This window comes from Zootoca vivipara, chromosome 8, assembly GCF_965207765.1.
Source record: "Zootoca vivipara chromosome 8, rZooViv2.hap1.1, whole genome shotgun sequence".
NCBI lineage: Eukaryota > Metazoa > Chordata > Lepidosauria > Squamata > Lacertidae > Zootoca > Zootoca vivipara.
The window spans coordinates 21,540,885-21,568,833 of NC_142591.1; the positions used below are offsets into that span (position 1 = coordinate 21,540,885).

Here is a 27,949-nt window from a genome sequence, read left to right on the forward strand (position 1 = left end):
TCAGGCTTTTAAGTGGAAGTTTTTTTGTTGACATGCCCAATACATTTTGGCACCAGAGGCAAACGACAAATGGGGTCCCCCCATCCCACCTGGGAAGAAGGGGCGAGTGAAGTTCTGCATCAGGAACAAGTGGGGAGATGAAGATCTGCATCAGGAATAAGGGTGGGAGAAGAACGGCAGCACCTCATATTTATTCAGAGGCAGTATTATTCTGTGAATAAATCAAATAAGCAGCACCATCCCTTGAAGGCTGGATCTTTTGTCCCGTGACTCCCGCTGCCTGAGGCAGTTGCCTCACTTTGTCTCATGGGTGGGCCGGCCCGGATTACTCACCTATTTAGACATATACCGGGTTCGACATTTTTGTGCAGCAAGACAGGCTGAAAGAGAGGCCCCTCCCTCTGCCGAGCCCACCCTGCCATCTCTCTCCGCCCCTAGCGAAGCCATGCGAGCGCTGGTTCGGGGGCGCTTGCAATCCTCTCTCCCGAGGATTAGGACCCAGCAGGCGGGGCGGGGCCAGGCGGAATCGTCACGGCGCGAGGTGACGCGATTCGCGAGGCGGCCCTCCGATTGGCCGCCGGGGGTGGAGCCCGCCCGCCCGCACCTACTCCTCTTGCTCCTCCCACTCACCGCCCCCTCCCCTCCCCCGTCTTTTCTCCTTTCCGTTCGCGCCAGCCAGAGCGAGGGAAAAAGGAGGAGGGGGAGGAGCGTCGCGTCTTGACCTGCGCAGTAGAGACTTTCTCCCCCTCCCTCCCCTCCCGCCCTCCGCGGGCACGCAGGCCCTCACGCACTCCCTCAAGCCGCCGAGAGGAGCCGCCGCCGCCATCGCAGGCTCCTCAGCGAGCGCCTCAGGTTTCCTGCTCGGTGAAAGAGGGCCATGAGCGGCAGCGGCGGCTCCTGACGGCGGCGCCGCTGAGCCCGCCTCGCTCGCTCCTCCTCCCCCCCCTCGCGCCGAGGATGCTGAAGATGAAGCTGCCGGTGAAGCAGCAGCAGCAACGGCAGACGATGAGCCACCAGGAGGCGGACGACGGCGGCGGCGAGGGAGCGGCGGTTGGCGGCCTGGTCTGCCACCCGCGCCGAAGCGGCGGCGGCGGCGGCTCAGGGGCGGCCGCTTCCCCGGGCCCCGGAGGACCGCCTCCGCCTCTCCCTCTGCGGTGCCTCTGCGGCTGCTCGGCCGGCAGCGCCCGCGAGGCGGTCTACGAGTGGTTCGGCCTGGCGCTGGGCTCCTCTCAGCGGCTGGAGTTCGCCGTGGGGCTGCTGGACCTCCTCAACCCGCTCGAGCTGCGCTTCCTGGGCTCTTGCCTGGAGGAGTTGGCCCGAAAGGACTACCATTGCCTGAGGGACTCCGAGGCCAAGGCCAACGGAGGAGACGCCGCCCCGGCGCCCACCGGGAATTCCGCCGCCGCCGCCCAGGCGCAACAGCAGCAGCAGCAACCCCTCACGCCGACGCCGCCTTCCCCACCGGGCGCCGCAGTAGCCTCTGCTTCCCCGCCTCCGGCTGCTCCTGCCCCACCGCCGGGGGGCAGCGACTTCCGCGACCCGGCCGTGCGCTCCAAGCTCATCGTGTACTTGGCGCTGCTGGGCTCCGAGAACCGAGAGGCGGCCAGCCGGCTGCACCGACTGCTGCCTCGCGTGGACGCCATCCTGCAGAGCTGCCGGCCCGCCGGCGGGGAGGCGGAAGCGGCGGAAGCGGCGGCATCGGGGAGAAGCGAGGAAAAGGCGTCGTCGGAAGAGGGCCTGGGTCTGGTGGCCCAGGAGGAGCTGCTGCTGCTCTTCACCATGGCATCCCTGCACCCGGCTTTCTCCTTCCACCAGAGGGTCACCCTCCGGGAGCACCTGGAGCGGCTGCGGAGGGCCCTTTGCCGCGACGACGCGGAGGACGCGGACGGGCTCACCTGCCGCGGGGGTCGGGTAAGGGCGCTGCTTTGAACGCGCGGAGCGAAAAAAAGAGAGAAAGAAACACACGTCTCTCGCATAGCCCGCCCCCGCCTTTTGCTAATCCCCCCTCCCACGCGTCATGAATGGAGTCTTCCCGAGCCGCCACCCCCCGTGCTCTCGCCTGCTGCACAGGCGCCCGGAAGAACTTCTCCTTGTGACATAACAGTGTCTAGAGTTAGGGGGTGAGCTGCTAGAGGCCCTCCGCGCTCCATCCCTTCCTCAAAGTGGCCCTTTAGTTGCGGAGGAGGAATCTGGTGGGCGGCGGGAGAGCTGCAGTGTGTGTGTCTGCTACAATAGGTCCTCTTGTCCTTAACAGGATGAGCTGACCCAATTTATCCCTCTGCTCCTGGAAGTAAGGGAGTTTCCCATTGCCTCACCGCTGCTTTTCCACAAAATATTTTTGGTACAAGCTGCCGCAGATGTGTATTGCGCAGAAAGGCAGGATATTTGGGGGAGGGGATTAGTTTAAATAAACGTTGCCGGATATGTGACCGCGCAACTGGTACATGCAACGGCTGTGGTTTAGACATGGTGCAGAATTAGAAGAGCATGAAAATCAGAAGTTGAGGCACATTTGCAGGAGCCTTGAGGTACTAACTCCCATTTAGAACTTCATTTTCTATTTCTAAAGCAAGCCTGCTATTTTCATGAGGGCATAGTAAGGCCACAAGGATGGTGCCGTTTTTTTAGCTTGCATCATCATACAAGCAAAAGGATTTGCAGATGTAACTTAAAAGTCCTTGCACAGTTGAAAAGGGATTTCCTGTTGCCAGTGGTGAAAGAGCCAAAATGCCTCAACAAATGATGATGGCAGTATCTTTTCCCACATTTGTTCTGAGCATATGATACAGTGCTACATCTAGGTCTGGGCCTCAGGGCCAAAGTCAAGGAAACCACAATAAGAGGAAGGAGGCAAAAAACCAGAAAGTGATTTGGGATGAAGTTTAATGGTAAACAAGGCTGCTATCAGCACCAGGACTGGTGTTGGGCATGCTGGGGCTCACCAAGTTTGATGCTAGTTGCCATAGAAACAATATCCCCCCTAGGGGTGATTACACATACATGGTTACAGATGTGCATTTAATTACTATATCTTTATTTTATGTAAAAATTAACCTTTTCTAAAACAAAATGGTGCTTATTCCCAAGTATGTTTAGCATCAGGGCAGCAAAGCAAACACCATTTCTTTCCTCTAATTGTGTTACAGTTTAAGCAAGTTTCAGATGTGAAACTGCACCTGATCAGGGTATATTTTTTGCCATTGTTGTTTTATGTTATACATTATGAATGTCAAAATAGTTATAATCTATGGAATAAGTGAGGAGGAGGAAGATAATGTTAAGTGTGTTCTTCACAACTGAAGAGTGTGGCCCCGTAAAACTATTAGTCCAGTATGCAGTTTCTAAACATGGGACCCTACATTTTAGTATTTTGAGAGAAAATAAAACATTTGTCTTCACTCCATGCATTTATTTATTTGTATTATTTCATTGATATAGCACCATCTATCTGTTTTCCAAAGAACAGATGTGACAGGTTCCTAGTCCAGGGGCTTACAGGCACATGGAACGGGAGGAAAACTGAGGCAGGTTAGACAAAGGAAGAATATGGTTCCATTACACGTACTTTGGCTTATTTACACAAAAGTACATGGTGCTCTTCATTTTGGAATTAAACATCTGAGTAACACTAAGTTGGGGAAGGTTGCAATGGTGGATGAGGGGAGTGACAATTCCAGAGAAAACAGAAGGGAAGTGGAATTGGGGAGTTACCCTCATGTTTGAAATGGACTTCTCAGGCAGAACCAGAGGTTAAATTGTGGGGTTCCTCAAGGTGCAGTTTTATCCCCCATACTGTTCAACATCTACATGAAACTGCTGAGTTGGGTTGGGTCATCCAGAGTTTAGGAGTGTGTTAACAGCAATCTACTGATGACACACAGCTCTACTGCACCTTTACATCTCCTTTACAGTGGATATTCTGGACTGATGTATTGCCTCAGTAATAGACTGGATGAGAAGCAACCAACTGACTCTTAATCCAGATAAGACTCTGAGGCACTGTTAGTGGGAGGTTGCCTGCTTTTCATTGGGTTACATTCCCATCAGCTTTGACTGCTGGCCCAGCTGTGTCCCTCTCTGGACAGGGATTGCCTCACTTCTGTTTTCTATGCTCTAGTAACCTCTAGATTAGATTACTGCATTGCATTGTATGTGGGGCTGCCTCTGTATGCTGTTTGGAAACTTCAGCTGTTACAGAATTAAGTGGCCAATTTGCTCACCAGGGGAAGACTGAGTATACAGTTCCAATCCTGGCCCAGCTGCACTGGCTGCCAGTTAGTTTCTGAGCCCAATTCAGAGTGCTGCTTTTGACCTATTATTATTATTATATTATTATTATTAATAATAATAATAATAATTATAATAAATAATTTACAGTATTATTTATTCCCCAGCCACTCTGGGCGGCTTCCAACAAAATATTAAAATACAGTGGTCTGTTAAACATTAAAAGCTTCCCTAAACAGGGCTGCCTTCAGATGTCTTCTAAAAGTCTGGTAGATTTTTTTTCCTGACATCTGGTGGGAGGGCGTTCCACAGGGCAGGTGCCACTACTGAAAAGCCCTCTGCCTGGTTCCCTGTAACTTGGCTTCTCGCCGCGAGGGAACCGCCAGAAGGCCCTCGGCGCTGGACCTCAGTGTCTGGGCAGAACGATGGGGGTGGAAACGCTCCTTCAGATCTATGGCCTTTTAAACTTGGTAAGAGGTGGACTATTACTTTGCTTTGTTATGTCTGTTGGTGAAAGTGGTTTGGGGAAATAGCCTAATAGGCCAAACTGGACCCCTAGCTAGAGGTTCCTCGCTCCAGCTTGGTTTAAAAATTTGAAATGACTGCTCCAATTTAAAATAACTTATTTGATAATGCAACATACATTTAGAAAAGGAACAAATTTTTAATTACAGGCCCTCAGTTGCATATATAATACGTTTTGCATTATTTTTCACATGCATGTTGTTTCCTGTTGTCTTTCTACTCTCATACTTTTATATCACTAAACGTAATCAGATTTATATTTAATATTTTTATTTCTTTTCCTCAATTTAGAACTTTTCTCATAACTGCATGGCAAGGAATGAGAGCGGTTTACTTGAACAAAGGGCAGCACTTCATGATAAACATATGGTAGCCTCCCACAGACCACAACAAGAAGGTATGTAGATCAAAATCTTATATTTTGAGTAGCTAAAGGATTAGCAAAGTTTTTTTCCCATTTTATGTCTTTTGCTCTCAGTTAGTGGTGAAGTGGAAATGTTTCCACTGTTACGTTGTTCCACTAAAACATCCCAATTTTGGAAAGATGTAGCTTTCATAATATCAATTGGTATAATAAAAAATGAATCAAGGTCAAATTGTGCAATTGTACGTAATAGAGTATCAATCAAATGTAAAAACCAAGTTACAATTAACTTTTTCAAAAGACTGTTCCTTAGAAACATATTTATGTGCACAGCTCTTCAGGTATGCTAAAATGAGTGTATTTTCCGTGTCTTCCATTTTTTTCTTAAATTGCTAATATAGGCAATGAGTCTTAATACATTGCCATGTGTTTAAATATTTATAAACCAATAACATAATTTCCACGTAAAGCTTTGAATTTGTTTGATTATAACATTTAAGGCACACTGAGTATGCCTGCATTGATTCATTTTTTCTGATCAAATTCTTCACTTTGACTGCTTGTGTATATTTGATTTTGTTACATACAGTAAATCAAACTTATGCTACATCACGTCTCTGGCAGTGGAAAATAATCAGAATCATCTCCCTGCCCCCCCCCCAACTTACATTGGTAGTTCCAGTTGATGAAATTCACAAACTAGGAATATCCATTTTTGCTATTGGAAAGCTTTTTAATAGGTGCTAATTAAGAGCTCTTAAGTACAGTTAATGGATTAGAAATTGCTGGGAGCTGGCAGAGGAGGGACAGAACCCTTTGGCGGCATCCCACTACATGTCTATACTGGGTGTAGAAAAGAGGGTTTTCCTCCTGGTAGTCCAGTTTATTTATGTGGTGCATGCAGAGGATGGAAAAAGAACTCAGCCCCTTTTCTGCTGGCCTTATGACTTGCCTGTATGGAATTCCTTGTTTCCTGTTGCTACTAGACTAGTGTTTAAACACAAAGCGGGATAAGTGTTCACGTATTTTAAAAATAAATAAATGTAGTTGCGTTCACATCTGTTTAAGTTACAAGGAACTATGGTTCAAAAATTAATGAAGTCTGACTTTTTCTTGTCTTGGGACTAAGCCTATGGTGTTTCATTAAGTGGGGAGGATTGTAATGCTCCAAAACACTTAACACTATTTTAAAAAGGAATGGCTGGCTTTGGTTTTAAAGCCTTCATTGCCCCTTTTGCAGTGCAGTCCAGCCAAGTATATTGCAGTTTTACTTTTTTTAAAAAAAATATTTTTTCTTCCAGTAGCACCTTAGAGATCAATTAAGTTTGTCATTGGTATGAGCTTTTGTGTGCATGCACATTTCTTCAGATACTTTTAAAAGTTGTATTTATGTTTTAAACTGTGTTTTATATTTTACGCTGTTTAGAGGATTTTAAATATTAGGTGGTTTATAGCTGTTTTAAAACAAACAGACAAATAAATAAATAAAATGTGCTCCCACGTTGTGGTAGCTACCTTGCTTCTGTTCTGTCCTCTCTTCTCCTTGCTGTTCTTCATTTCATAATGAGTAAGGGGAATTGAGAGCTGTTGGATTTGATAATGTCCCAGTCAATGTCTTCATTGTGTAGGAGGACAGAAGTACGGTAGTTGTCTAAAATTGTGGAATTGTCCTTTTTACACCAATTCTCCAGAAATACCTGGAACTTCTTCAAGGTTATTGAGAGATAACTCATGTTTTACTTAATTCTGGCTTCCTGATTTCTTGGGTTGCTGAGCTGTAAAACAGTTTGAAGTCAAACAGTGAATTAGTGCAAATAGGCCTTTAACAATTCATTTTGGCTGATATCACTGTGTAGCCTATGCAGATACAGTTGGATCAGCACACTGGGCAACAGAAGACTAGCCCCCATTGCACAGTGGTAGGGATGGGTAGTAAATTGAAGACTTTGAAAAACCATATAGTTAGAAAGAAGCAGTGATGTGCTGCTTCCAAAAATCTTATTCCAGGCCCAGCCTTTTAGTATTTTAGCAACATGGGCAATTACCTAATACAGAGAGGTTAAATCATGAAAAGTACTTGTGACCTGTTGAACATATTTACATTTCCAGTTTGTGTATTTCAGCTGTTCATATTGAAAAGATAATGCTGAAAGGAGTACCAAGGAAAAGAGCTGACAAACATCTGGAGTATACTTTCAAAGTAAGTGATCAATCTGTGGGCTACAAATACTTGCTTTGATTGCAGTTCAGAGTTATTTAGGATATAAAATAATGAGATTTAGCTCATTACAATGTTTGTGCACTGTCCTAAGAAGTTTGATTGAAGGGTGGTCTAAAATATAAGAATACATTAGAAAAAGGTTAAAATGTCAGATGGATGCTCTTGATTAATCAAGCAACACTTAGCTATGCATAGATTCACAGCGTTTTAAATGGCAGTTTGTTGTATGAGTATTTTATTTTGTTATGAAAACACTGTTGTCTTGTTATATTAAAACACAAATGCTTACTGTCAAATTGAATGTGTACAGTAGTTTGATATGGGCTAATTTGGGCACCGTAATATATTTTAGTATATGTGAAGTTGATATTTCCCAACTAAAAATGCTAATTTGGATAAAAAGATTTATTTGTCCTCTGTAAGTCATACCATTTGGAGGATAGAGAAATCATGAATCAAGTATTATACATAAAAGAGTACTTTATACATGTTCAGTGAACTTACTGTAATATGTCAGGGCAGTGGTTTAGAGGTTGGATATTACACTGAATGAAATCAGTTTTGGGATGAGATCCAAGTTTGTATCTGTCTTATGTTTGGGAATGCTAGAATACCCCAACAGGCTGATTGAACTTTGTCTGGAAGGCACCAGTTTGGGAAAGGCTACCTTGATTACATGGAACATTGGTATCAAATCTGTCATGGTACCCTGTAAAAGCAACGTATGGCTATATAATTATATTTTCTTTTTCATCAGGTAATCTGGTCTGATCATTCTATATCCTGTGTAACAAAAACACATCAAGATTTACAGGAATTTCTACTAAAAGTACGTATTTGAAAGGGATTGTATTATAAAAACAAGCAGCTTATCGCAGTTCTATATTCAAAGGTGCAAAGCTAGCTTGACATTTATGCATTTGATCTTCAAGGTAGAACTGAAAAGCCAGTGACTTTAAAAACACACACACACACACACACACACACAACATGTTCAGATGTTATATGCAATTTGAGTTTGTGCTTATTGCAGAATGTTGACAGTTTAGATTGGGTAGGAAGCAACAATTTCAAGTTGTTAGCTGCAAGTAACTTGACAAGTAGGGACTGCTTGTTTCAGCAATAACTACATACATACATACATACATACATACATACATACATACATACATATCTATATCAATATTGTCTAATATTAGAGTTAATTTGGTGGGACCATTTGAGGTCCTCTATCTCTGTAATCTCTACATCAGGCATCCCCAAACTTCGGCCCTCCAGATGTTTTGGACTACAATTCCCATCATCCCTGAGCACTGGTCCTGTTAGCTAGGGATCATGGGAGTTGTAGGCCAAAACATCTGGAGGGCCGCAGTTTGGGGATGCCTGCTCTACATCTAAAGTGGCAGATGTTGGAATAGCTAAACTGCTACTTCCATGCCCGAGCGAGGAAAATTTCCAGGCAGGTTGCTCCCATGTCCTAAACCTCTGGAGCTTTAGAGAGTTTGTAGGAAGGGATTGTAGCATTGGGAATCAGAGGACATAGGAATGTTATAGAAGAGAGGAGCTCAGTATTGGGAATGCAGGGTAGAAGTGGATCTTCCTATGATGCAGGGATCATAGTCCTTGTAAGAGCTCTTTTTCACGTCTGAACTAGGGACGGCAAGATGGTGATTGCTACAAAGTGACTGACCTGTATTAAGACACGAGCTCTCATAGTCTTCTAAAATGTTCTCTTAAAAGAACCTGTCATGTCTGTACTATTATTTGAAATAATGTTTTAAGTTGAGTGTAATTTAAAAATTAATATGTTGTTGGTGGTCAGTTTATAGTTGGGGGAAGTATAATGGTGGCTGTTAAGAAGAAAAAATACCGAAATGTTTTCCGGCATCTTCAACATGTTAAAGCTGTTTGTGATAAAATTCTATTTTACAATAGAATAACCATAGACACTGAAAGGCGTTTATTTGTCCTCAACTGCTTGGGAACCTCTAAATGCTAGGTACTGAAAGATTTTACAAGTTGGCTTCCAAATTATTTATCCCATTTGCCATGAAACCTGTAGATACCAAAGTGAAATTGACTACTGCAAAATAGGCACAATGTAATAACATTTTTCATGCGTGGAAGAAGTTGTAGTTTAATTAGAGAAGGTATTAAGCTTTAATAACATTAACCTGCTTTTATTTCTAGTCTGAAGGGACTGGTTGTATTTGAAAAAAACAATCCAAAATAGCACCAATCAGTGGTCTGTCTATTATTGGGATGGGGAAGTTCAAATGCAGTGCTAAGTAAACATCCTATCAGCATACGATTTCCTGCTTGCACAGTGCTCCCCCGCTTGCTGTTCTAGTCTGGGGGGTCAGCTCTTCGGAGCAGATTTGAGGATGGTCTACGGCTGAGTAGAAATTTTGGGGGGAGGGCACATTGTATAAGTGGGAATCCTTGTGATAGAGTGTAAAAGGAGCTGTTGCCACCTTATGATAATTTGCATGACTACTTTGATACGAATTCCTTTTATCTGCCAATAATTAACATTATCCCTCTCACCAGCTTCCAAAGGAACTTTCTTCTGAAGCATTTGACAATACTATTTTAGGAGCATTAAATCAAGGGTTCCAGAAGCAAGAAGAAAGGCGACACCTAGACTTTGAACCCATGATAAGGTCTGTCTGGGGTCCTTTACCTTTACCTTTTTAAAATCTTTTAAAACTAGAGATTCACATAGGACAACACCTTATACCAAATCAGAATATTGTTATATCTAGCTCAGTATTGTTGACACTGACTGGCAGTGACTCTCCAGGTTTTTAGACGATAATCTTTTCCATGCCAGGAAATAGAGGTGGAGGAATGGAGGTGCTAGGAATTGAATCTGGGACACTTTGCATGCAAAACATGTGCTGTATCACTGAGCTTCACCCTTTCCCCTAAACTGCACCTTTGAAACTATAGTTCTGCAACTTCAGAATCCAAAAACAAGGCATTGCTGAGTCTGCATAGCTGTAGTTAAACTGCATATTCAAACTGCTGTCCCCAGAATCCTAAGAATGCCGAGTTCGTTACTTTTGTAGAAGGAGGAAGGAAGGAGAACATAATACGTAACTCTTCCATTCCTCACTTGGACAAAACATTTGTTTTCCTGCATCTTTGGAATATCCTCTCCAAAGAATTTTGTTTCGCCTCTTCTGACTTTTTTGAGAGAGCGCTAAAAATGTTTATATCCTATTAGACGTTTGACCTTTTCTAAATACTGGCTTTTAGGGTTCTGAATTGCATTTTTTACTTCATTGATTTTAATTTTAAGCTGCCTTGGGAGGTATGGCCCTTAAAGGCAGAACAGAGCAATAAATTTGTAGAGTGCCAATATGAATGAAATCCAATGCTATTAGTTCTTCTATGCATTGCTGACCATAAGACATGGACCCATAGAGTACAGGACCTATGCAAGTGTTGCATCCAACACATGAGAATTACTATGCATTCTACTGAGCCACCACTCTTGTTTCTGACATTTTAAGTAGTTATTACCTTATTGTTTATCATTTTATCCTGTTGGGCAGGAGAGGCATGGCTAGTAACTGGGTATGAGCCTTTCTTCCTATCACACATAAGACCTTTGCAACACAAAGTTGGCCAAACTGCATAGGTACATCATCTGTCTTGTACCAGACACCTGAAATAAACTGTACCTGTCCATTGTGTGTACATGTCATGACAAACTTGGCTTTGTCACAACATAATGTGTAATGCAATTCTTATTCTGGGTTAAGTGTTAGTGTTTTAACATAAACCTAGAAATTCACGTCCATCTATACCCCTTCCCAAAATAGGTTATGAATTAGAAATGGGTAGAATCATATTTTAAAATTTGGTTTTTAAATCACAGATCTTAACAGAGAAAAGCAAGGGCGCAATCAGAATAATATATGTCCTCTCACCCCCTCATTTTTTGTGGGGGGCTAGTTCACATTCCAATTCTGGGTGTTTGGTTTGGGTTTAAATAAAAGCTTAGTTGAATGAATGAAAAAGTAATATATAGGTTAAGGTAACCTTGATTGGATTGTTTACTTTCTATTTGTTTTTAGGCAGCTGTTTTCAACAACATCTCAAGCTTTTCTGCAGAATCAAAGAGTAAACAGCTTCTTTCAATCTCTGTCCTCGGAGTCTTTGCACGTGCACAGTAAGAAATTTCTAACCACACTTCTGATTGATTTACAAATCAATACAAAGTGTTTGTATCAGATAAGCTTACACACATATTTAATATACACTTACATTGACTTTGGTAGGATTAATAGATGTAACTGAGACAGTGTGCAGTCTCAGACTTGTGTATCAAGATTTGATAATAGCCACTAAATTTTGGGTGCTACAGCCTGCCCGCCCCCTGGCCCTTTTAACTTTTGAGGTCCAGACATACACTCAGTAGAAAGCTATTAACTCTCCTAAGCCTTTAAACTTTGTAAAACTGATGTCATCTGATTCCTGGCTCCAGAAATGCCATCATGTGTTTTATCAACATAGTTGACTGATCCTATCTATTGTGTTCTTAGAATTTCTTACTAGAGTTCTAGCTTTCAAATAATAACCCTTAGAAAGCAACTCATGGAAAACACTATTTCCAAGTATGCTGAAAATTCAAAAGTACAGTGGACTTCTCATTTAAGGCAGCCAGCTGTAAGGATTCAGAAGAAGAAAAGAATGGTAGCCTTTAAACAGGTTCATTGTTGCATTTTTAATTTAAAATCTTCAATGGATGTACTGCTGCTGGATGATGCATTTACAAGAATTTGGTATTATTACTACTACGGTAAGTTGCTTTTTTGCCAGTGCAACCCTAAGCGACTTAAAACAAATAGCACACATTATAACCACCACAGAAAAATCTATAAGACATTATGTGTTTTTAAAGGGCAGAATTAAAACATGCCACTCACTAAAGGAAGCCGCAGATAGTTAAAACCAAAGGGTTAGTAGAAAAGAACTGTTTTTGCGTGGTACCTTGCAATATGTAGTGATGATACCAGGCAAACTTCCCAGGGGAGAACCTTCTATAAGCAGGGAGCCACTCCTGAAAAGGCCCATTCTCAGGTTGCCATCCTTTAGACCACCTGTGGAGGGAGCTCATGGAGAAGGGCCTTTGTATATTATTTAGCATGCTCTTTTGGAGTATAGATCCATTTCCCCCCAAAATGAATGGATGGTTGACATAAAATATCTAATGATATACTGTATCTTGAAAACTGGCCAGTAAAAAAGAAGATATGAAATTAAATGAAAACTAAAAACAGATGGTGTAAGCAGAGCCATCCTGTCAGGTCCTTAGCAGTTTTAGAGATTAGCATATTAAGAACAGATAACCAGCTAAAATTAGCAACTTGCTGTTTTACAATAAAATTAACTTGTTGCAGTATTGGCAGACAAGGACTTCTAAACCAAGAGGAGGAGAGTCTATGTGTGAGAGGCTTTGGAACGTATATTGTTCTGCTTTTAAATACATAATTTTATCCCTCACACCAAACCAGCAAAGGAGTTCTCTAAATGCTCCTAATGTTAGACTGGTTAAGCTGCCACGGAGTCTTGAAGCAAATTAATGCAAGTAGCTGCAAGGTATACTCCCCATAACTTCAAATTTTCTACAGCCCTTTGTAAAACTAGGTAGCTGTTAAAATTAACCTTTTGAGTAATACCTTTTGAAGTTGTTCAATGATGCTTAACTTCCAGATAATCTCCAATCTTCTCTGAAGACATCTAAGCTACCGGAACATTTCAAGGAGGACAGCTCAGAAGCTTCAAGTCAGGAGGAAGGTAAGCATGCAGTTCAAAATGAACTTGCAGTTCATTATCCTGGCCCCCCTTACCCCTACTATAGTAGTATTTTTGCTCTTGTGAAAATGCAGAGGGCCAGAGATGAAATTTTATTATTTATACCTCACCCATTTGACTGGGTTGCCCCAGCCACTCTGGTTAATTAAAATTAACTTGATCAATAATGTTTTTACTATTCTTTCCTATCCAGAAATGTTACAGCACACAATGATTCACAAGAAACATAATGGGAAATGCCCTACTACGAAGTAGGTTCTTGTTATTTTCTCATTTAAACTAATCCATTTGATGCTTGGGTTTTTTGAGGGGAGAAATATCTGCCATACTGTTGTTAAGAAATTGCTAGGGAACCTCTTGTGACAAATTGTAAATCTTATGTTTATTATCAGGAAATTTTTGCTACAGTACAGTTTTCTTTCTACATATAATTCAAGGAAACCGCATCTGTGAAGACAATGACTAAATCACATACCATGGGAAGGGAGACAAACCAGTTAAACCAACCCTGCCTCACTTTGTTTTATTCACTACTGCCACCAAGTGGATATCTTTATTTTCCCTTACTGCCTTCCACAGAGAAGTCCTTTAAACTTCTGGGCTTTAATTTGACCAGCCTACTCCCAACACTGGATAGAGTGGCAAACCATTTGGTTGTGGGGTGAATAACAAGGTTTCAGATGCAGTTTTTCAAAAACAAATGATGCTTTCACTTAAGATTTTAGTAAACCATGGACAAAAAAGCATATATTTACAGTTTGAGCAAGTAACAGAAATAAATGCATCCAGCAATCTCTGTTCTAGGTTGTTTCCCTAACTAAGCCAATACTTAATTCAGTTCTGGGCCGTATTGTTCTCTTCTTCATATTCCTTTTTGCTGCAGTGCTCAACTTTCCACAATTCCAGCTTTCATTCAACTCTTCAGTCACTAACTGCCCTATTTTCTAGCATTACTCTGCAGACCATCTGTCTAGACCAGACATTTCCAACCAGTCGACCGCAATCGACAGGTAGATCACCTGGTGATCCCTGTCGATCGCAGGATTAAAAAATTCCTCCCCCTGCCCCCTTTGCTCTGTCCCTCCGTTGCATCAAGCAGGTGTATTTTTGCGGTTTCTGTTTGCGATGGTGAATACAATGATTGCCTTTAGTGCTGCCTGCTCTTATTAGTTGTGGCGTTTGAGTTGAGCTATTGATGAAAACTTTTTCCCCTTTTAAAAAGCTCAGCAACTGTGGTCAATTCCCCCAAAAAAGCTCAACAATCCTCAATGCCAATGGGTAGATCACTGCCAGTTTTTTTAATACTGGGAGTAGATCGCAGTTTCTTGGGAGTTGGATGGGCCTGTTCTAGACCATCTAGAGAATAGTCTTGATTAATTTTCTATTTCCCGTTAATTGCCAAGTTCCTAGGTTAGGTATTTGATCTTCCTGTGCAAACTTAATGAGCAACACACTTTTAAAATATTTACAATATTTACTCCATACTTCCAAATTCTATAACATAACAGGTTCCATTTTTCCATAAATGTGCTGTCATCCTGTCTTCCTTACCTTATTTTGATGTCCCAAACTTTCAACAACTATTGAAAAGTTGTTGACGCTTCCTTCTTCTTTTCCTTGTTATAGCTAATACACATCCTTGCAGCTGTCAGAAGATAATAATTTATCTGACTTCCTTGAAATCCCCTCTTAAACCTCTGACTCTCCTGCAAACAACTTGCTGAGCAAAACATCTCCCTGTACTTTTAACCTTCCTATGAGCATTTGACCTCCAGTGCACAAGTGCCTTTGAGGAAAAAAGAAACCATTTTACAATTTTAAAAACCCCAGCACAAAATAGCAGACAGTCTTATTTCTTCACAGAGCCATTTGAAGAAAAATTAACGTGAGCAAAGATTGAAAGGACCTCTTGAATGAGCACACTTCACTGACTTTTTACTTGCGCACATTCCCACTGTCTAATCTCTGTGGTAGCCCATATTAGCTTGGCTGAAGTGCTCTTTCAACAGGAAAAATGTATCACGGTGTTATTGATGCACGATAATTACCTTGAAAACACTTGCTAACCTAGCTTTTTAAGACTGGCAGAACAATGTGTGCTGCTGCCTGCTTGGAAGATTCCCGGTTTGTTTATGTAATAATTTGTATTAAGGTTTCCAATGTTGCAATACAGTATAAAAAGAAAAACATACAAAATAAGACAACAAATAGCAGGCAGAGGATTAAGTATCTCAGTTTTAAAAGGCTCAGGCATACCAGTGCTTAGGGAGGTGAAATCAGTGAATTAACAAATGCAGTTGCTACTTTGTCCCAAGTGTGCAGATTAGTGTCTATCTACAGAAATACAGTAACTGTAATTTAGTAAAAAGAACTAGCCTTGTGGGTTGTGCATGGGTGGACATTTTCCTGGGTGAATTGAAATGTTAGAGGTACTTTCAGTGACATAAACTCGTGTATTTCTTATAACAGCACAGTAAATACTAAATGCTCTTCGCTGGATGGCTTCAGCATAAATTCTGAACATAACGGGGTGGCAGACTGGAGAAGAAAAGGCTGTGCTGTTCAGCAGCATCCAGAGCATTGCACATTACTTGATCAGGTATTTATTTGATGTGTCTTAAAACCACATATTTCTTAAGTGGCAGCAGAACCCCATTGAATTCACGTGTCTTGTTTTTAATAAAACCTCTCTGCAGTGACAGTTAGTGCTGGTGATGAATTATACCACTTTTCACAAACCTCTTACCCCCATAGGCTGAGTGACAGGTGCCAGCAGTAGCATTTCAAAGGGATATAAGGAGTACAGCAGTGGGCAGTGTGGGGCAAGCTCCAGAGAGCAGAAACATGACCCAGAGGCTTTTGCATAATTTGCAAGGTTCATGGAAGGGAACATGACAGTTCATAAGTACCATGTGTGCTTTTTTTTTATTTAAAAAAACTTAGGTAGTGCTCTTCTTCATCGGAATGTGGGTGAAAAGCAAAAAGAGCTGAAACCACTATCTATAGTCTTCTGCTTTTGAATTTAATTGTGCCACTCCCTGGGTCACTTTAAGAAGAGTGTTGTATGATCTGCATCCCATCTTCCAGGCAAGGTACTGCCCACAAGCCACCAGTTGACTAGCCACATTTTTAAGCAGTGAAAGCCTTGTATGTCATTCCCATTTTTAAGCAATGGAAATGCATGTTTAAGCTTAGATAGGACTTTCAAAGAGGAAATCATATGCAAATATTTATTTGACTCAGTTAAGACAGAGAGGTTCCTTGAGTGTGTTGGAACACCAGCAGAGCATAAGCATAGAAAATTGTGAGAACTTATACATCTCATTCCAAATGACGAACTGTTACGTGGGAGGAAAATAACTTGGTGTCAACGTTGTTCCTTTGGTCTAAGTGCAGTTGTAGCATTGGTCGGTCTCTGAAGTGGGAGGCTTTTGATCTGCTATTTCATTCTCTAGTACACAGGAGAGAAGAGACTTTTGCCTGTAATGAGCAAGAAGAAAGGAAAGCTTCAACCAGAAAAGTAAGTACTGCACTTTAAAAAGAAACAGAATATTGCTTATGCATTTATCAAAATATAGACATTAAGTATGGCATTCAAATTTATTGGCTTCTGTTAGAGGAAAGCTGATCTTTTTCAGAATTTGCTATGATTTTTTTTGTTTACTATGAGTGGTAAACCATGGCTTCCGCTTGCAGGTTTGTTTGGAGAGAAACAGATCACGATCACTGGTTCACACACATTTAGCCAAGTTTATGGTGTGTTTCTTCCAACTCCAGGCAAGGTAGAATAAAGTAGCAGCAATTGAGCAGCATGCAATAGCACGATGCTCATTCACAGTACGTCATTGATTGTTTCTTAGGTCATATCCACACCATATATTTAAAGCACATTTATACCACTTCAACAGTCATGGTTTACCCCAAAGAATCCTGGGGATTGTAATACAACCCTTGCAACTGCTTTTCACTTCAACAAACTGCAGTGCCTAAGATTCTTTGTGTATGGTGTGGATGTGACCTTACGGTGGCTTACCGTGATATGCTCACCAGGTCTTTCATGCAGATGTTGACTTACTATTTAATAGCCTAATCAGAGGTTTGTCTAGACATACAAAATACAATTTGTTAATATAATGCAATGTACTAACATATATAGGGACACGGGTGGCGCTGTGGGTTAAACCACAGAGCCTAGGGCTTGCCGATCAGAAGGTCAGTGAATCCCCGTGACGGGGTGAGCTCCCATTGCTCGGTCCCTGCTCCTGTCTACCTAGCAGTTCAAAAGCACGTCAAAGTGGAAGAAGATAAATAGATACCACTCTGGCAGGAAGGTAAACGGCATTTCCATGTGCTGCTCTGGTTCACCAGAAGCGGCTTAGTCATGCTGGCCACATGACCCGGAAGCTGTACGCCGGCTCCCTCGGCCGGTAAAGCGAGATGAGCGCGCAACCCCAGAGTCGGTCACAACTGGACCTAATGGTCAGGGGTCCCTTTACCTTTACTACCGGTAACATATATTAATATATGCATGTGTACCAGTAACTACGGTCATGTTAAACCAAAAGTTTAAAAACTCTTGAGTTTTGTATAGCACAACCCATATCCTTGAATAATTTTGAAGTTGAATTGAAAATACTAACCTCGTGGTCCTTTGAGAGACTTTATGACCACTTATTTTGAAAAATGAACTATGTTTGTATTCTCACACAGAGATAAAATAAAGAGAACTGACGCCAGGTTTACCATCAGAACTAGCTGTATGAGAGTCGCTGATCCTCACCTCCACCCAGGAACAGTAAAAGGTAGGAAATGGAGACTTTTCAAGTTCATTGGAGTAGCTTCTCTGTCAGTGCCAGTTATAGGCAGGGCCAGGGACAAAAGCTGGTGGATCAGTGGATGTGGCTCTTACCTTTGTACAGTAGGCTACATTGCAGCTGTGCAAAAATCAGAGGTCTCTATACGTGCGTATCTCTTGATCCAGGAAATCAAGTGACAGCATCAGAGTTAAAGGAATACAGTTGGAAGAGTGCAGAGCATGGACATTGAGGGTTGTGACCTGGGAGAGGGAATGGCCTAAGGAGAGTCTCAAGTGCTGGACGCAGGCCTTGAGGGTCATGACTTGCTACTGGGCCTGGGGTTCCCCACTCATGTCTTTAATTGTTCCATTTATACATTAATTTATGCATACTGCATATGGATGATTATATGGCAAGATGAGCTGATAGGGCAGGAAAATATTAAGATTCTCTGAAAATTGCCAGAAGTCTTCTTCATGGTCTTTCCTGTTGTTCGTTCTGTGTATGGATGCTGCACTTACACAGTCAATTCTGGAATCATTCTAGAACTTTAACTAGGTTTGTGCCCCACTACTTGAGAGGACATCTTATACTGTCTGTGGAACTTGAAGGGCAAAATGATGCTCCCAGTTCTCTGATCACTGTGAATGCTCTTTTCAACTGTTCTTCACTTTTATTGAATTAGAGAAGCTTTTCTCCTTTAGTCTAGCTAAGAGATAGAACTTGTTTTTCTTTCAATCTGTGATTTAATCTAGTTGTCCTGTGTTTCTATGACACAACTGAGAGTGTGGTGTTTAAAAGGTGCTGTGGCTATCAAGGTGTTAGTAGAGAGAACCCATTCTGGATGGAAACCACCAGTGCTTTGGTTTGTGTCAATGAATGGCATCTGGTACTATGCTAACAGATAAAAACGAGCCTGACATGGTCACTCTTCCACTTGAGACATTGCCGTGGGGAAATGGCTGCAAGTACTGCAAAGGGACTGCGTTTCATCTCTCCCCCATCCCCAACTCCAGTCACCTGACTCCAAGGTGATACTTGAATACATGACACCTGTGTAAGGTCTAGATGAGGATCTGAAATGGCAAACTGCTTCTTTCGATCCCCTTAATGAGTCCCAAAAGCAGGCACCCCCAAACTCGGCCCTCCAGATGTTTTGGGACTACAACTCCCATCATCCCTAACTAACAGGACCAGTGGTCAGGGATGGTGTTAATTGTAGTCCCAAAACATCTGGAGGGCTGAGTTTGGGGGTGCCTGCCCGAAAGGATAATATGGCCATGTCGAGCTACTGCATTGATCCTCCTCTACCAGCTTTCTCTTCTTCCAATCTAATTGAGTAGATTTGCTGACAAGACTTGGTTCTTAGTCTGTGGTCTTAGTGTCCTCCCGGCATAAATTGATTTCTACCCCAGTAATTGTTTCATCAAAGCCCAGCCTTCCAGAACTGATCCTTGATAAAATCTGCTGCATCTCCATAGAATACACGCTCCTGGATGCAGTATTGCATCAAATGTTCAGGTCATGTTGTGCATAGTGTTTCTGTGTAGACAGATGTTCTTGAAGATTGTCTTCATTTTCATATTTTGTCCTACCATTGAGACCATAAATCCCTAGAGCACAGAAAAATTTGAAGCTTGGTTGAGAAGCCAACCATCTTACTTTCCCACATATAAAACTGCCCATGCTTCAAAACCCTAAATGGTAGCCATGTATTGGTACCATAGCATGATCTACGACTGGAACCAGTACTTATGCATGCTACTTCCAGCTCTGCACTGAGAATTAAACATTTGGTACCACAAGCCTTTCTAATGTGGAGCCAGCATACTCTGTGAGATACACTTGTTACAAGCACACACTGGTTACAATTAACCATTTCCTTCCTTTCACACTCAAATCGCTAAGAAATATCTGTAACAGAGAAGCTATGGGATAACCTTTTTAATTTTTCTGAAACTGAGTACAGATCTAGTTTGAACATTCATTAATTATTTGTGGTCTGGATACCCCTTTTCTTCTAAAGTGACAAAATAGGTATGGGGAAAACACTTCTATGTTTTCTTTTTCTTTTTTTAGTATCTACATGAAATTATTGATCTTACTGACATATAGGAATCTGAAATTCTGCTGAGCCACTTGGAACAGTTGCCTCAGTGGCATCCTGGATAAAAGGAAGATCAGTCTTGATACACACTCAAAAAACAAGCAATAAAACTCCACTTGATACAGCAGTTGTACCATCTTTATCTCTGTTTATATTCTGAGGAAGAGTGCAGATACACTCTGGGGGATCCAGAAGGAACTTCAGTTTTAAGCTGATGTCCTATCACTTAACTAGTGTTTTTAATGGGTCTTAGTGGATTGTCTTGTTTCACTTTCCAGATAGATCAACTCCCTTTACGATGTGTGTCAACTACCAACACAATGCAGAGCTAAATTTGCAAATGAAATTTGCAAATGAAATACTCTGTTTATATTCTATGGAATATGCACACGAAAGCTCATACCAAAATAAAAACTTAGTTGGTCTTTAAGGTGCTACTGAAGGAATTTTTTTATTTTACTATGGAATAGGTGCAGCCATAATGACCACTTCCTTCTCCCAACAGCTCCAGATTTTCAGTGACAACATTCTTACCATATTTGGCACTAATTCATTCTTTCCCAATGCCAAAAGCTCTGGATGGAGCAGGGCACTTTTTTTTTCTTGTGACAATTTTATATCTGCTAGTCTGTCCAGTAAACTCTGCATCCTCTGTATCTGTACACAGTCTGACCTAGGCCTTGCCTTTCAAAGATCTCCAACTTAAATTTGTCACAGATTTTGATTGGCTAACTTTTCTGCAGGAAAGTCCTGCATATCTGAATCACTCTCGTCTTCCCCTTTTTGTAAGAGTCATAGTTCTGGAAGGATATCTGTTTCATTTGTTATGTCACTCTTAAGATGTCTGTGCTTCCAACCAACCTTCAATTCTCTTGATGGCTAGCTACCAAGTAATAGATTCTGCCTAGACTTGGGCATTATAGTACAGTATCTGGAGAATGGCTATATATTTGTGTGCGTGTGTTGGATAGAAATACCTCTTTAAAAGGTGTGCCGCTGCGTACTTGCAAAAGCTGATGTAGCATTTGGCAGAGCATGTCTTTCACAGCCTGTTTTTGGACCTAAGGACACCTGCGTCCTCTTAGAGGGGTCAGCAAGCCAGTTGTGTTCTTCAGGTTGCCATAGGTACAGCTTAAGACATATGCATGTAATAAGGTCCTCTAAAGAGGAGGAAATGTAAGTGTTAGCAACCTGGCCTAAAGTTCTAGAATATTTCCAAAGTTGGCCCTGCATTGGTGCAGAACCCTGCTTGGAACTGCCCAGATAATTACTTAAACAATGGCAATCCCATGTATAGATAGGACAGGATGTATCGTGGGGATGCTCAGGATTATTATTATTATTATTATTATTATTATTATTATTATTATTATTATGCAAAGTTGAATTGGTCATGTATTTCTTCCAAAATTACATGGGCCAGAATTCAAATAATTGAACACCAGCCCTCTGTTGCTTACTTTTAAACCAGAGGACTTTGAGCAGCACTCTTACATGGTGGGGAGATTAACTGTTCAAAGAGAGGAAGTAAAAAGCTCCCACTGTTCATGCCCATGGCCATTGTGTCTAAAGTAGCTCTTTGAAATTCAGCTGTCGATTCTGATATATCATGGCAGTGACAATGTGCAGTTGTATAAGGTTCGTGTCTTTTACTGTTGGATAACAAACAAAAGATCTTTACTATGGACTTGACTTAAGGGAGCTCTTGACTAGGTACGGTAGCAGGTGAAAGTTGCAGAAAATGGCAAATTAATATGCATTTTAATTAACTGACCATGTCTAGTGGTAACCTTTGCTGAAATGAAATCTCTTCTAGATTCAAATTTAGACATTACAATGGGACATGACACATGTGGAGAAACCTCTTCAGAGAGTTACAGTTCTCCTTCTAGTCCACGGCATGATGGAAGGGAAAGCTTTGAAAGTGAAGACGAAAAAGACAGAGGTTGTATATCTGTACTTTTAAAATAATAAGAGTATATATATAATTCCTTTAGTGTGCTTCTCCTTTCATTTGGATTGGTGTGCCTAGGTCAAGGACACCAGAAATAGCCTTAAGAAACTCCATGGATAACTAGGTATTATACTCTACATTCTAACTGAACTTTTAAAATCCGGATTCCTCTGCACAGAGGGGGACAGCCTTCCTCTTAGATCTTTTCTCCCTCCCTGTTTGGGAGTACTTGTCTAACTAAACCATAAATAAATTTGTGAAAACTGCAGGACATCTTTGCAAAGGTTCAGAATATCATACCACAATGTAAACTGCTGTAACCTGCACCTAATCTTGTGAAATAACTTCTTTTTCTTACCTGTGTAACTATATTCAGAGTGGCTTTAAATGCCTCTTCTGAACCCATGGATGAAGAGGTGAATATTCTGCACATCCATTCCATCTGCCTCATATACTAACAAATCTCTACTCTCTTAGTGTCATCGACAACTCTTGCTTTATATTGGTCATTAAAAATAGACTAAATTTAAGCAGAATTGTAGAGTTGGAAGTGGCCCCAAGGGCCATCTAGTCCAACCCCCTGCAATGCAGTAATTTTTGCTTGTATGTATTGTGAGTTCCTGAGAGAAAAGACTTGAAAAGAAATATAGGCTTAGTCAGAGCTGGGCTTCAAGCTTTATTCAAGTCCCACAAAATCTGAATTGCCTTATCTGTTCTTGAATTGTTGTAATTTGCCAAACTTGCATATTATGTATTACAACTTTAAATATATAATTTGCTTTTCAAAATCACTTAAACTTACTGACTTTGTTTTCAGTCATTTAAAATGTGTTTACACAACTACTTTCCCACTTTAGTAACGTAACTGAGAAAGTAATGTATTTCATAGAATTGTAGAGTTGGAATGGACCCTGCAGATCATTTAGTCCAATCCCTTGCTATGCAGGAATACACAGCTGTCCCATATGGGGATTGAACCTGCAACCTTGGCATTATCAGCACCATTCTCTAACCAACATGTATTTCCTGGGTTGTATTCAGTGTAGTGCTAAGTACCTCATTGCGTGAGCAGAACAACCTCCCTTGTACAACAGGACTTCTCCCTCCTCTATGTGCCCCCTAAATCTGTTCTGGACAGATTTTGGGATGGTGTGATGGAGGATAGGAATAAACCATTAAACAAGAGGAAGTCATTCTGCTCATACAGTTATTTAGTTGAATACCACTTGATGTGTCTATTCAAGATACTCAAATTTTATTTACAAATGCCATGACTGTTTCACAGATAAAAGGACTACCCACTTCTCATTAACATAAACTAAATAAGAGATATTACTTTAACAGTGCAGTTGAATAATTGTGAGCAGAAGTGCCTTTCCAGGGCAAGCATATTTTTAAAGGTGCTCAAATGATGATATATGTCATATGGTGATTTTTGTAGCTTTCAATTGTGGTGCAAAGTTGGATGCTTCCTGTGAGCAAGAAATGGGAAACTGAAAAATAGCAAGGAGCAATCATCAATATAAATCTATCTGTCTCTCCCCCCCCCCAAAAAAAAATATTATTGTATTATTAGTCCTTTTAAAGCTATTTGAAGTGGCTAGGTCTGGAAAATATTGTTTATAGAACCCTTAATGTTTAAGTGCTTAATTATACCCTGTTTCCCCACAGACACAGATAGCAATTCTGAAGATTCTGGGAACCAAAATGTGATGAGATTTGCTGGTTATGGTGCTACGGACCTCAATAAGTCACCTGCACAGATTTCAGTGAGATCAGACAATGGAAATATCGTAGAGGATCCTTTGAATCCACAGTTTCAGCACATTCCCTTTATACCTGCTCTGCACTACGTGGTGCACAATGGTGCACAGAAGCCTGAAACTGTAGTCCCGCCACCCATATCTGCTGATGGGAAAACTTTGGGAATGGTGGTTGCAAATGCAGCTCCTGTTGGAATGGGCTCCACTGGTGAATCTGAGAAACACATTGAACTTCTGTCTTCACCTTTGTCTACCACTTTCCTCCCGCCCGCAGTCCAGTCTGGTAGCCCTGCATTGCATCTAGCAATACACAGAATGAAGGTACCTTCGCCGCAGGCGCCGTCTGAAAATTGTGCAGTTAGTGGACCACAGCAACAAACTGGAAACTTAAGTATTGGATCACCAAACACTGCCTTTATCCCAGTCCACAACCCAGGTAACTTTCACGGACCCACAGTTCCTACTACAGACCCAATCTCAAAACCTTCACCCCATGTGATGGGCTTAAATCAAATGGTGCCTCATGTTGAGGGAAACGCAGGAGTGATCCCTCAACCTCCCAGTCTAAAAGTAGTTGTTCCTGCAGCTGGCCTCTCCACAGCACTTCCACCAGCTCCGTTTCCTGTTCCAGTGACTCTTCATGCTACCAGTGTGTTGCCCAATCAGAGTACGACTGTGCTGAACACTGTGGCATCAACACCACCACCACCACCTCCATCGTCTGGTCTGTGTGCTAGTCAGGTCCAGCCTACTGTTCCTCCTGCAATACCTACCCACACACCAGGTCCTGCACCCAGTCCGAGCCCTGCTTTAACACACAGCACCGCCCAGAGTGACAGCACATCCTACATTAGCGCTGTTGGAAATACTAACACCAGTGGGACTCTCTTGTCTCCACCGCAGTTGGGGTCTGGGCCTTGCGGGCCATGTGGGTCTTGTGGTCGCAGATGCAGCTGTGGGACCAATGGAAGTCTTCAGATTAACAGTTACATTTATACCAATCCACTTCACGGACAGTTCTACCGAGTTCCATCTTTCATCCCTCTGCCATCACTTTGCAGTGGTAGCTACCTCAACCAACCACATCAAACCAATGGAGCACAGATTCCTTTTTTCGTGCCTCGGGCCTCATATGCAAACGGGCCTCTGATGCATGACCCCGTAATGGGGAGCCAAACCAACTACGGTATGCAGCAAATGGCAGGATATGGGAGGTTGTTCCCTGTGTACCAAGCTTCAAATGTAGTTGCCAATACTAATGGATCAGGGCCCAAGAAGAATGGGAATGTGTCCTGTTATAATTGTGGTGTTAGTGGACACTATGCACAGGACTGTAAGCAGTCATCTTTGGAGGCCAGTCAACAAGGTAATCCTAATTCCCAACACGGTTGCTTCTGAATTCACTTAGCTTCTATTCTTGACCCTGCTGGTCCCATCCTGCTATCTGTGGGTTGTATGACACTTTGTATGTGTGTGTGTGCGTGTGCATGCATGATTGTCAGTAATGTCATCTAAGAGCTTGTAATTGGGCCCAAATAAGTTACTTTGTCATAATGGCATTCACAGATAACCAAGCAAAAAACTGGGTCACACGGCACCAGTAAGGGAATAGCAAATGAAACTAGCCGTGCACTTACCTGGTTTATTAGACTTTTACACTGCTAAAATGTGACTCTCTGTCTCTTCAGTAGCACATCCCAAAGCAGTTACAAAACAAACCATGGTTTTTTAAGTTGGTAATTTACACATGCTTTATGTGTTATGAACTTAAAACCAACCACTCACTTGTCCCTATGCATAACTAAAAACAAAAACAAATCTCCCTCTCCCTGTTAATGTGACTGATTAGACATTTCAAAATGTGTGGATAAACCATTAAAATGTAAGGTGCCATCTGTTTTATAGCAGTATTCTTTTTAATGTTTGTAACTAATTTATCCATTTCCACCCCTTGGGGGTTGTTTTTTGTTGTTGTTTTTGGTGTGTGTGTTTATATCTGGTAAAACTTGAACAGAGAAGATCAGTTTGGTAGGCTGAAGCTATGTGTTCTAGAGTAAGTCCCATTGAAATAGGTGGAATTGCTCTACAGTTGTTAAGTCCAGTATACTGTATGCTTGTTTGTTTGTTTGTCTTAAGACTTTCCTTTTATCTAAAATCTGTCTTCTAGGCAGGTTATATAGATGTAGCTTCCATTTGGATGGAAGAATATGATTTGAGGAAGGGTATGTTAATTTGGGGGTTTTGTAGGTTTTCTTATAACTTTATTATTAAGTGTAAGCAGTGACTTAGTAAGTTCTTTTTCCTGTTCTAGGCACTTACAGATTGAGATATGCACCTCCCCCACCCCCTTCTAATGATACGTTGGATTCTGCTGACTGAAACCAAGTAAACATTGCCTACATACCAAAATGAAGGTTGGGAAGTCTGGGGAGTTCTTTGGATTTGAGAGATTCCTTGTGTGTGTTCATTTTTTTTCTTTTGCATTTTTTCATTGCTCGTGAATGTCTGTTGTAATACAAAGGAAGAAAGCGGTTTTGCTCCTGGTCTGACTTGCATAAAGCATGTTGCTATCTCAGCCAATCAATCAAAAGAGTATTTGAATGAATAGACTTTTGCACTGAAGATATGCAATGTTTACTGCATTTTTTTTTTAAGGAAAGGTCATTTAACCTCTGACTACACTGGTTGAACAGCCATACGGTTGAAAGGGGTAATTGGAGCATGCTCTCACAAGCCACCTTCCCCTTGCCCTCATTTTCTCGTGCTGCTATTGTTCTTCCCCACCTTTTGCTGGGTCATTATCTCTCCATGGGACTGGATTGATGTTCAGCCGTTTATTTCTGGCCCGTAACTCCTGTAAATTCCTATGCTTTTGATCTGATGGGGGCATTGCTTGCTTTTTTTTGAGAGTTTGGAAATTCACAATAGTACATGTGCAAAACCGGACAAAAATAAAGAGCTTATATGTGCCTAAAAGAAACAAATAAAACATAGGATGGGGAAGGCTTAAAGCTGTGTGTGGACCTTTAACTGATTTCTGAAATAGAAATACGTTGAACAATTTTACTTCTGTTGTAGTATTTTTTTTTTAAGCCTGTTGGTTCAAATTGTGTAACTGGTATGAATGCCTTAGTTTGTGTGTCTGCATTTGTAATGACAGTTGGCAGCAAATACCTTTATTAAACATATACTCTACATTGTTGATACAAAAATGACTTGATTTGTAACATCTTCCCCTTTAGACTGTTACAGTGTTGTGTTTGAATGTAACTGGTTTATTTCAATCTGGTCAAAAATCTATGTATTCTACAGAACCGTCGGGTATTTGTATACTAGAACCAGTCTACCAAATAGCAATGTCACTTTCTTATGACAATTTTACCACTGTGTGATCACGATATAATGTGAAAGGCTCTAATGAGTGTAAAGATTGATCATGTTATATCACAAAGTTTAACACTGCTGTATTTTATTTCTAAAAGCCAAGATGTACTAAATTGCTTCCAGATAATATTTGATTTCTTAAGTGCACTGAGTTTATCTGGAAGAAAGCTTTTGACTGTTGAGATCAACACTGAACTACCATAGGTATCACAATTCATAGAAGAAATGTAGGTTTTGCTTTTAAAAAAGAAGAAGATATGCAGCAGATGGGAAGCAGTCAAAACAGTTTTCATTTCAATTCTAATTGCTAAACAAGAAACTTGAAGAAGCTTGATTTACTACATTTCTTCATAGATAGCATTTATATTTATAGCACCAATATATTTTGAAAGTGAGGGAGTAAAGGGGTAGATGAGAGCTTTAATTTAAAAAAAGAAAATTAGCATAGGAAATTATCTCCGTTATAAAAAGTACTTTTATTTGCTCTGGGTATGTTGGACCATATTAAAATGAAATAATTGGTTTTGAGTTTAGTGAGGGTGTTGAAAGCACCAGTGGACTTCATTCTCAATTATCTGCCAGTTTACTTTATGGAACTTTATGATTTCAGATACTGTACTGTAAATGGGAGGTATGTTGCCTTCTCTTTATTTGTATGTTTACCATATACTTTGATATTTGAAACGTTATGTATGGGAAAGCTCACTTATATTTCTAGAACAAATTGGATTTTATGCAGCATCTTTCCTTGAATTAACAGCAATAAAAGGAGAAAAAAATCA

The 27,949-nt window shown here is 41.3% G+C and overlaps 1 protein-coding gene across 2 annotated transcripts; it reads left to right on the top strand.

Annotated features, from left to right (window-relative positions):
* Positions 1-185: 185 nt before the first annotated feature.
* ZCCHC2 (zinc finger CCHC-type containing 2) lies at positions 186-27,949 on the top strand. Of its 2 annotated transcripts, XM_035125279.3 has the most exons (14): positions 186-1,911; positions 5,044-5,149; positions 7,240-7,316; positions 8,095-8,166; positions 9,888-10,000; positions 11,423-11,517; positions 13,062-13,145; positions 13,357-13,414; positions 15,633-15,762; positions 16,619-16,683; positions 17,874-17,965; positions 21,883-22,011; positions 23,692-25,149; positions 26,095-27,949. In XM_035125279.3, the coding sequence occupies exons 1-14, from the start codon at positions 958-960 to the stop codon at positions 26,160-26,162; spliced, it is 3,501 nt and encodes a 1,166-aa protein (XP_034981170.1). In that variant the 5' UTR covers positions 186-957; the 3' UTR covers positions 26,163-27,949. The 2 variants fall into 2 exon arrangements, with proteins under 2 accessions (XP_034981170.1, XP_034981172.1); XM_035125281.3 differs by lacking the exon at positions 21,883-22,011.